Here is a 10,418-nt window from a genome sequence, read left to right as displayed (position 1 = left end):
GAGGGCTCACACTCACTTCAATTAAAGGCGAAGAGAAGCACCCGAGCGTAGCACTGAGTCATCGAAGAAATCCCAATCAGTTCGTAGGAGGCCAAACTCGATGTTTTGGTTGGTTTTACAGTTAAACAACCAAGAGGGCACAAACACCTTCAGGAACTGAAGTGAGGAGAACGTTCGGCTCATCCTTACTAAGCTGTAAGGGGATGGGGATGGGGAGCAGCAGTGGGCTCCTCTCATATGAGTGTGGCTGGGCCCTGAGTGCAGGACGGGGAGCAGCCCCATGTATCTCAATGGCAGCAGGGAATGGAGCAGAGCAGAGCAGGGAGCCCCAAGGGGAGCATGAGCTGCAGGAGAGTGTTGGTAAAGGGCAAGCCCGTGCCAAGCCTGACAAACCTCCCTTTATGCAGAATTATAACTGGAAATATAAAAAGCCACAGTGTTTGAAAACACCTATTTACATTTTCTATGCCCCAAAGCACAATAAACAAAGGTTAGATTTGTAAACTCTCTGTCTTAATTAACGCAGCGCTGCTTTGGACAAACCCACGCAGCAGGTGACTTGGCGCTGTGCGCTGTTTAACTTGTACCTTCCAGCTGCCTTAGTCACCGAGCTGGGACAGCGATAACATCAGCAGCCACCGCTGCGCCCGGGCAGGCAGTGAATGTGCAGCAGGAGTTTATGGGGCAGAGGGATCCCCCGGCCCCACTTAGCGCCATCCTGAGACGGCTTTTCCTGCCCGCAGAACAAAGCCTTCCCCGTCCCTTCTCCCGGACAGGGGCGGTGCTGCTGACCCGCTCTGCATCCCACGCCCGGTACCGGCAGCACCGCCTGCCCCGCGCTGCCCAAACCCGGACAGCGCCGCGGTGCCGCCGCCAGCCCCGGGGGCACAGGGTGGGACAGAGGATGGGACAGAGGGTGAGACAGAGGGTGAGACAGCCCTCGGCCTGTCCGCGGGGCCGGCAGGACGAATAACCGCGGATCACTCACGGAGCCCGCAGAGCCGAGCGGCTCCTGCCCCGTGGCGGCCAACAAGCGGTTAAGGACGCGCAGTGTGCGGGCGCCATTAGCTGTCCTGTCCTGTGCTGGTGCGCAGGGATGGTGGAAACGGGATGCTCCCCCCCTCCCCAGGGCAGCAATTCCGTGCCTTCCCCTTGCAGCACCCCGGGGCTCAGCGCTCATCACGGGCTGCGAGGCACCAAAGCTCGATCTGTTTTTCCGCCCTCCACGCCTCTCTCGCGGTTCCAAGCGCCCCGCAGGGCGACCCGCTCCGTTCCCAGCCGTGCACTGAAGCTGCAGCGCTTCCCCAGCCCGTGGCTGCCTGCTGACACGCAGCGCCCCGACCCCGTTCCGTGAGCGTGTGCTTGGATGGCTAAGAATAGCAAATGTTGTCAAATATTTCAGCTTTGGAGGAGCCCTGCTCTGTTTATGCTCCGCTCCTGGAGCGACACGGCGTGCTTTGAATTTCACAGCTCTGAGCGGCTGAAGAGCCCTCGAGTGTGTCAATAAGCGGGGATGGCGTCACCGATTCCGCTGCCAGGGGCAGTTCCCTTTCGCTGCTTTCCCAACTTTGTGCCTTCTCTATTTGCTCTCCACGCAGCTTCGACTTCCTCTTCAAACAGATCCGGGCTGCTAAAAAGAGACGGTAAAATATGAAACTGGAAAACACACACTGGATGGTGCGACAGCCTCTGGTTGCTGTGGGGCTGTGGGTGGCTGTGAGGATGGAATCCATAGCACAGCTCCAGGACATGGCAGTGGGAGTCCTGGTGTCCTCCAGGGAGCTCCCACTACATCACCTCTGCTGGAGCAGAGCCCAGGGAAGCTGCTGGGGCTGGTGGATGGCTGTCACCATCATGGCACCCCACTGCCATCTCCCACTGTGGTTCCTCTGCCATCCCATGCCCACTGGCAGCGCTGCTGCTGGCACTCTTCAGCCTCAGTGCTTGGCAGGGAGCTCCCAGTGCCATGCAGAGCATCCTCTGTGCCTGGCAATTAGCGCATCGGAAAGATCACTCCACTTTTCAAAAGAGGAAAATAGGATGCCGGAAATCAGCAACCAGCGAGGCTGAATCACCGCAGCCAGGCAGGCATTATGGCAATCAATGGAGCAGCAGGAAGAATCTGCTCGGTATGAAGGAGTTTCGTTTCGAGGCCTCAGTGGGGATCTCCACTCTCTCTCACTCCGTTTTCATGCTATCAGCACCAAACTTGGAGGTGCCCATCACGGGCTCCCCTCTGCCAATCTCCCATTTCTGCAGTTCCACCAGCTCACATCCCTGCTGCCCCATGGATGACAGATGCTGACGCAGCCCTGCAATGGCAGCACGGTGCTCCCAGCCCGTGCCCGGCACGGCCCCGAGCAGCATTGCAGCTATGTTTAGCCCCGCGCTGGGGAAGCGGCGTTATCTCTTCCCACCTCCTTGTCCTCAGCTGAGCATGCACTAATCTCTGCTCAGCACCTTGCGCTCGGGGCTGCCCCATGCTGGCAGTGCTGCACAGCCCTGCAGTATTGCGTTGCTTATTCCACCACAACCTTTCCCACCACACTGCTGCTGCCATCTGCCACATTGCCATCCTATCCACACTGCTTGGAACCATCACATCGGCTGCCAGCCTCGCTGCCATCCCTGGGCACACTTCACACCCCCAAACTGCCCTGGGGAAGTGCTGCAGCTCACGGACACCCAGCAGCATGGTGCCAGCAGTGCCACCCTTAGCATCAGATTTGCTGCCATCCCCCAGCTCCACACATACACGTGATGCACAGCACCGGAATCCTTCATCTCCTGCAGCTCAGAGACCCCTGGCTGCACCCCGACCCCAAGACACTGCGCTGGCTCCACGTCTGCTGCAAAAGCTGTTTCCCAGCTCTGTGCTTGTGCTTTGAAACTTCATGTGGCAGCCAGAGAAGCAACTGCACAGCAGCGCACTCCTCTGCTTCCTCACCAGTGACCATTTTTAGTCATAATTCCTTTGGGGCTGAGGGCTGCACAGAAACATCCGCTCCTGCCCCGCTCCCTTCCCTCCATCTGCCAGGCCAGCAGTGCCACGCGGCCGTGCACATCGGGTCAGCGCTGCACGGAACAGTGCAGCCGTGAATGAGGGCAGCTGGGAAATCCCAGCACTAATCCCTGCTCCAACACCAGCAGCCGCTGCCTCCTGCCCACCCGCAGCCATGGAGCCGTACCCGGGCAGCAGACACAGCTCCTGCCCCACTCGTGCCGTGTGCCCACGTTGTTTATTCTTTGCTGTTTGCTTTGAGCACGACCTGTGCCTGTGTGTGTGTGGGGGGTTTAATCTCATTTGGCAGTTATGGATTCTCTCAGTGTAATCAATGTTGGCACATTCGCCTGCTGTGCGCTGTGCTGGGGAGGATCTGCCGTGCAAAGCAGGGGCACGACCCCAGGCCGAGAGGTGGCTGCTGTGTGTGAGCACGGGATGGACGTGGAGAGAGCTCTGCTGGAGGCTGAGCTGTGCAGCAGTGCTGGGTGTGCAAGGTCAGGGCACGGTGCCACCGCTGCCCCTGTGCCTGCAGCTCCTCCACCTGCAGCTCCTCCTGTTGGGACACCTGCGGTGCAGCACACTGCCAAGCGCTGCACTCCATCCCTTTGAGATGTGTGCCCTGTGGTAACACAACCTGCTCCGTCAGCCTTGTGGGGTCACTGCCCCCAGCACCACCCACCCCCATAAGCAACAGGGACTTGTAAATTGTATTATACCCAAAGCACAAATCTTCAGCTGAGTCACACAAATATGAAACTCGCTTACAGGATGAATTAAAGCTATTAGAACACAGAAGTAATTACTCATGCGAACAATGGCCTTTTCAACTCTTTTAATGATCACACAAATTAGTGCATAAAATTATGTTAATAGCCCCATAACTGTTGCACACACACACTCAGCCCTTCAGTACGCAGCGGGTTGAGCAGCACAGGATGGGCAAAGTGAACGGGATTACACTGTGCCCCCAGCCCTGCTCCTGCTGCATCCCAATGGAGCTCCAGCTCCGTGCTGGGCAATGGCCACGTGCTGCACAACAGCTGCATGAAGCAGCACAAAGCGAAGCCAGAGCAGCTGGAGGCACTGCAGCCCTCGTGCACATAGGGAAGACTTCAGGGAAGGGTCCTTACACAGGAACTGCTTGGAATCCCTTTTGTTATTCATTCAGCTTTCTACCTGAAACTGCTTGAACTGCATATTAAGAGAAACTGCTCTTCCTCGCACAAAGGCAATGGGGAATACTTGGCACTCGAGGGGGAAGTTGGACTCTCCCCAAAGCTGCAGCTATTCCTGGCAGAACCAGGGGTTGTTATGGCCGTGCTGTGAAAGGAGCAGCAAGATGCTGCAGGTGGGGCAGAGCCCTGCAGCCCCGACTGCCGCTATGGAGCAAGGGAGGCTGCTATGGAGCGAGGGAGGCTCTGCTGCTCTAAAGCAGAAGTGCCCGTTAAAAAAACCAACATGGCAAACAACCAACAAAAAACCCAAACTGTGGTTTGTAGGAGAAACCACAAGCTTTCTACCCATTTCTATTTCAGTGCTAACGTGGGGGTTATTAAGTGCTCCGCTATCAGCGTTGTGTGCAGTTGAGGACGGGGCCCTCCCTCCCCGCACAGCACACAATGGGCGCAGTATGGCTCTGCTGCGAGCTGCCAGCTGCGCGGCCCAGGGCAAAACAGAGCGGCCACACATCCCCGGGGCCAACAATTGCCCTCAGTGTACCAACACAGCGCAGCTTCGGCATCACACGCTGCCTGCACTGTGCACCCGCAGCAGCTGCCTCCAGCAGTGGGATGCACAGGGCTGTGCCCACCCGCAGTGCATGAGTGCTGCAGCCCCAAGTGCTGCTGCTCCCACTTGAGACCGTAGCAGCAAATGATCCCCCAGGATCTCCATTTTCCACAGCAAATGGAGCAGCTGCAGACCAGAGCCCTCTGCACACAGCTCAGCTCTCACCTGGAAGCGCTCTGGAAAGGCTGGAGGACCCGGCTGGGCACCTGAAATCCTTCTCACACCTCGACCATGACAGCCTGTATAGGTACTTCCTACATCTTGAAGTCAGCTAACAACCCCTTAATTGAGCACTACAGCACATCAATTAGCTCCATATTAGCTTGCTCAGAAATACTCACTTGGGCTGCACTCCCTGGCTCAGCACCGGTTCCTGTATCACAGGACTGTAACCCCTTCTCACAGTCCCAACTCCTCTCCTGCACAGTTTGCTTTCTTTCCAGCCCTCTCCAGTTAAAGCAAGCCCTTCAAGCTTTCATTCTCCAATACAGTTTTGCTTCCTTTGCTTTACAACTGTTCCAGGCTCACCCTTTCCTGAATGCAGGTGACAGATCAGATTCCCACAGGGGTTTGGGTCTGGGGCCAACCTTCCTGCACTGACACTGTGTGCCCCCCTCCCTCACTTCCCACAGCCTGACCCTGCTGCCAAGAGGCACCACATCTCCGTGCACCCCCAGGTCAGCTCTCATCTCTGCTGCTCTCCCACCCGAAATAAGCAATTGCATCTCAAAAATAAAAGAGCAGCCCCCACACTCAGCTGGCAGCACAGTACTTCAGCACGGACACAACATCCTGTACCAGACTCACAGCAGCTGCCCAGCCCAAAGCTGCTCATCTCACCCTGAGCACGTATCTGCATTCCTGCCTGGAAGCACAGCGAGCCTCTGCCCCGCTCTGCACTGCGAGCTCCAGCCACGCAGCAACCACTGCCAGGCAGCCGTCCCTGCACACAGCAGCACTCAGACACTGGCAGACAACCCCACATCCTATGGAAAGTTTTCCTGCTCGGCGTCAACACTTGAACTGGTTGTGCAGTGAACTCACTAAGTTCACTGTTACCTCATCAGGAAACCGAAGGAACATCCACATCCTTCACGCTGGATGTGGCTCCTGCACGGAGACTCTCCAAGGCTGCCAGCACTGGAGCAGCCAGGTGTGGGGACACAGCCCGCAGTGTGTGAACGCTGGGCTGATCTCACATTCACTTCCAGCTGTTTGTTATCATCCCCAACAGCGAGGAGCCTTTTGTCGGCGGGTCCAACTCTTCCTTCTTTTCCCCTAAGCAATCAATCAATCCCAGCCGTGTCCCACGGGGCGCTGCTCCTTCACGCAGGAGTTCAAACATCGGCGCTTCCTGTGGAACAGCAGATCCTTGTTGGACACAACAAGAGCCTTTTTGTGCAGAGCCAACAATGCTGCAGCTCCTGGTGAACAGCGGGGATTTGGTGACCAACAAATGATGAGAACCGGGCGTGATTTTGTAAAAATTTTATTTGTCAAAGGAAAAAAAAAAAAAAAAGAAAAAAATAAAAGAAAAAAAATAATAAAGGCAGCAGCCAATTGAAAGCCTACGTCATCTTTAGCTCCAATTTCCGCCTTGGAATTTAGAGAAACAACTTTTGGTGTTGAAACAAACCCCCCTTTTTCCCCATTCAACGTTTACCATCTACTCGTGCTGAATCCTTCCAAGGAGATCGCTCCAGCGTTACCTCTCCAGGTCCTCGCTTTGCTCCTTTTACCAAAAAATGACAAACTCCATCGTGCATCATAAGGGCTCCAATCGTCACAAATGGGAAAAGAAAAAGCTTTGGAATAGCCAATTGAGTTGAATAAAAAAATCCACACGAATGCGGTTTGGTTGGGGCAGGAATCCACTCCTACGTTCCTGGTAATCTGATCCCGCTCCATGAATCCTTGCCATTCAGCCTCCCTATCCTATCCACATTATGATTTGAATCCAATGATCCAGCTCCAAGGATTGGGATCCAGTGAGCCCTCTCCAATCCAAACCTTTATAACCAGCAAAACCAAAAAAGAGGAGGCAAAAAGTTAGATACCGCAATGAAAAAATAGGATTCTGGGGAATGATCAGTTATGTTTGCCATCAATTAATACAGATGTACAGTAATAACTATCAATTCCCCAAAACAAGCTTCTGAATGGTGATGCTATATCTTTTGTTCTCTTTAAGAAACGTTAATTATTTGGAGGAAACACTGCAATATTTACATATGTCAACTAAAAATGCCAACATACTCATTGCTCGTACGGTGGTGCTCTACAGCTTCTGTGGTTGCAAAAAATGTTTATGAAATTGGAAAAGTTTTACTGCTAAAGCTGTCACCTACTGCGCCTCTCAGCTACGGCCAGCACCCCCGGCTGGAAGGTAACAGAGGAACTAACTGCAGCTCTCAATACGGTGAGTCAGCTCTGAATTAGGCTGGGGAAGGGCTGACAAACGATTCCCAACCAGGTTCTCTTAGGATTTGGGTTTTTGGCTTTTTTCCCTTTCATTCTGATACTTAAAAGAAATGAAATAGCAACGCTGTATCAGTCACACAGAGGACATGCAGATTTTAGCAGTATTGATATTATACTCCCATTTAAAGATACCCTTGATCCGCAAGCGTGGAAGTACTGCGGGCCGTTAACGCTTGGAACCAAATGCCGCGGGACAAACCAATGCTCCCACCCCTGTCCCGGTTTACTCCTTTAAAAAAAGACTAGAATGGAATAAGGAATTACACCGGCAAGTACTGAGCCACAATTGCCAAGAGGGTTTTAAAGAACAGAGCAATTGCAGCCCGCAGTGACCAAGAGGTGCCTGAAGAAGTGACACGCAGGCGCACGTTCTCAATTCACCTGTCTCAGTATAAGGTCAATACTGCCAAGTTCATCTGTGACAATAGCACTTGGAGTCATACCATTGCCTCCATTATTGATCTGATCCTCCTCAATCCTCCTTTTGACAATCCTAAAATGATTGACATGTGCTCCACAATCCTTTAATCCAAAGCATTCTTAATCCATCTCTTCAGATATGTCTACAGAAAGACACACGAAAAGGCAAGATAAAATATAAGATCCCCCAGAAGAGACAAGTTAGCCACAAACATCCCAACATCCCCAGCTCGCATGAACCATAGCTGAACACTGAGACATTTACACAGCAATACCACAGTTTGAAGAGTGTTGGTATTTAACTAGAACTAAATTGAAACAATCCTGACTGACATCAATTAAAATACAGTTTACCAAAGACATGAGGGGGAATGTTGTTGTTACGGAGCAAATACTCACTAGGGATTTTACACAAGAATGCAATTCAACACTTCAGCCAATCTGAATAAAACAGCTTGAATTTAAAAAAAAATAATATTGAAAGACTGTACTGAGTAAAGGAAAACTGTGTACAACATGGGGTTCTACAAAAAGATCAGAGCTAGTGATCGCTTATGTACGAGATCGGGATCTGCTGTGGCGGGGAGAGTAGCGTGGAGATCCTCTGCTTCTTCTTGGGGAATAACTGCGGCTTCTGCTGTTGCTTCGACTACGGCTTCTGCTACGACTACGGCTGCGTGACCGAGATCTTCCATAGCTTGGACTTCTTGGACCATCAACTTTAACACGGATGTAGGCAGTTTCTCCCTATTGAATAGACACAACTTTCGATTGAAAGGTCTAGGCTTCGGGGCCATCGTTTTAGGCATGCTGACAGACTGCAGATATCTTTACTAAGGCACAGAAATAGACATCAAACTCTTAATAAAGTCTATTTCGTGACAAACTGACAGCAGACTCAGTTTAGCTGCTTCGTGTATTAACGCAATGATCACCACACATTCCTTACCTTCACATCCTACTGTTAAGCCCTTTGTATCCAATTCTGGCCAAAAACAAGTAAGCGTGAAACCTACCTCATGAGATCTAAACTTAGTGTTATCCAGTTTTCGCACAGCGTAGGTCATATCTTCCTTCCGTACAAACTCCACGACACCAGTTCCATCTCGGAAAACATCAGCATAACATACATCACCTGCTTCACGCATGTGATCCTTTAAATCCTGCCAACTTCCACTTGGAGGCAGTCCTGGATAAAAAGCAACACCTGGCTTTAAAACCCAATGGTGCGATCATATCATAGTATCACAGTCTCGTGCGGGTTGGAAGGGACCTTAGACATCATCGAGTCCAACCCCCCGCGATTTGAGCCTTCTGTGTAGCAGAGCGGCACTTCTGCCACTTGCGCCACAGGGGATTCGAACCCAAGGCCTCCGGTGTTGCAATTCCAGCATCATCCCGCAGCACACGAGCAGAACACCCTGCACACAGCCCACAGCATCCAGCACCCCTCCCCCATCCCGAGGCTTCGCAGGGAAAAGCGGAGCCGCGTCGCCCCCCGCGCACGGCAGCACGAAGGACCCGGGGGAAGAGAGCAGCGACTCACCCGAGACGATCACTCTGTACTCCGATCGCCGGGACGGGGGGCCGTATCTGCCCCGCGGGGCTCCGCCCCCTCCGCCGCCGCCGCCTCCTCTGCCGGTCCCCCGGCCGCTGCGAGGGAACTCCACGCGGAGGCGATACCCATCGTAATCGTAACCGTCCCGCCCGTACACGGCGTCCTCGGCGTCCCTGCGGGTCGGGACGGGCGGTGAGCGCGGCCGCGCCCTGCCACGCGCCGCCCCCCGCAGCGCCTTTGTTCCCAATACCCGCGGCCCCACCCCGCCCCCACCACCACCATCAGCACCACAACCACCATCACCGCCATCACCGCCACCCCCAGCGGCGGCACCGCGCCGGGCCCGGAGCGCAACGAGCCGAGCGTGTGTGTGTGTGTGTGTGTGTGTGTGTGTGTGTGGAATAGCGCGCAGCGGGAGCGGCGCCGCGCGTGGAGGAAGGGAGGGAATGGAGGGGGGGGGTATCGGCGCCCGGCGGAGCCGTTCCCGCCCGTGCCCCAGGGCCCCGCGGCGCTCACCTCGGGTCCTCGAACTCCACGAAGGCGAAGGGCGGCCCCCCGCGGCGGTTCTTCAGGTCGATGTCGCGGATGGCGCCGTATTTGTAGAACACGTCCTCGATGTCCTTGGTGCGGATGTCGGGGGGCAGGTTGCCCACGTAGATGCGGCAGTCGTTATTGCCGGCCGGGCCGCGGATCACGCCCCCTCCGGACATGCCGAGGTCGGCAATGGCTGCGGCGTTCAGGGGCCGGGGCGCGGAGCGCGGGCGGGCGGGCGGGCGCGGGGCCGGGCCGTGCGGACGGGAGCGGACACGGCGACTCCAGCAACCGCCGCTTCAAAATGGCGACCGCGGCTCCCCTCGCGCTCGCAGCGCGCACTGATCTCGCGCACTGATCTCTCTCACCCCGCGCCGCAGCACCGCCGGGCCGCGAGACCGCAATGCGTTCCGAGTATCCCGCCGCGCTCTCGCCCTCGCGCATGCGCGGCAGCGCGGAAAAGTAGTTCCTCTCTTTTGCCTTTCGCCTCCGCTGCTCCGCCAAAGCGGCTGTGGCCGCACAAGAGGCTCCGCTCCTGCCAGCGAGGTCGGGATGAACGTGAATATCCGCCTCCGATCCCCGCTGTCCGCACCGGGACCGCCGCGCTTCTTTCCGCTGCCGTCTCAGGGCGCCGGG

The 10,418-nt window shown here is 55.1% G+C and overlaps 1 protein-coding gene across 2 annotated transcripts; it reads right to left on the bottom strand.

Annotated features, from left to right (window-relative positions):
• Nucleotides 1–6,265: 6,265 nt before the first annotated feature.
• On the bottom strand, nt 6,266–10,117 carry SRSF1 (serine and arginine rich splicing factor 1). Of its 2 annotated transcripts, none has more exons than XR_001559046.2 (4): nt 9,768–10,117; nt 9,240–9,424; nt 7,717–8,882; nt 6,266–6,802 (listed from the first exon to the last, which is right to left on the bottom strand). XR_001559046.2 is itself a non-coding variant. In XM_015881201.2 (4 exons), exons 1-4 carry the CDS (start codon nt 9,959–9,961, stop codon nt 8,246–8,248), a joined length of 747 nt encoding a protein of 248 aa, XP_015736687.1. In that variant the 5' UTR covers nt 9,962–10,117; the 3' UTR covers nt 6,266–8,245. The 2 variants fall into 2 exon arrangements, 1 of the variants encoding a protein (XP_015736687.1); XM_015881201.2 differs by having other exon boundaries at nt 6,266–8,440; nt 8,710–8,882.
• Nucleotides 10,118–10,418: the final 301 nt, after the last annotated feature.

Source organism: Coturnix japonica, chromosome 19 (assembly GCF_001577835.2).
Source record: "Coturnix japonica isolate 7356 chromosome 19, Coturnix japonica 2.1, whole genome shotgun sequence".
Lineage (NCBI taxonomy): Eukaryota > Metazoa > Chordata > Aves > Galliformes > Phasianidae > Coturnix > Coturnix japonica.
This window is presented reverse-complemented; position numbering and strand designations above follow the sequence as displayed.

Bases quoted from the DNA above. Each gene is read 5' to 3' on its own strand.
- SRSF1 (XM_015881201.2), bottom strand. From the start codon at position 9,961: ATGTCCGGAGGGGGCGTGATCCGCGGCCCGGCCGGCAATAACGACTGC. The intron at 8,883-9,239 runs GTGAGTCGCTGC...CTTTTTATCCAG, and splicing joins GTACAGAGTGATCGTCTCGG to GACTGCCTCCAAGTGGAAGT. The intron at 8,441-8,709 runs GTAGGTTTCACG...TCTATTCAATAG, and splicing joins CTAAGTTTAGATCTCATGAG to GGAGAAACTGCCTACATCCG.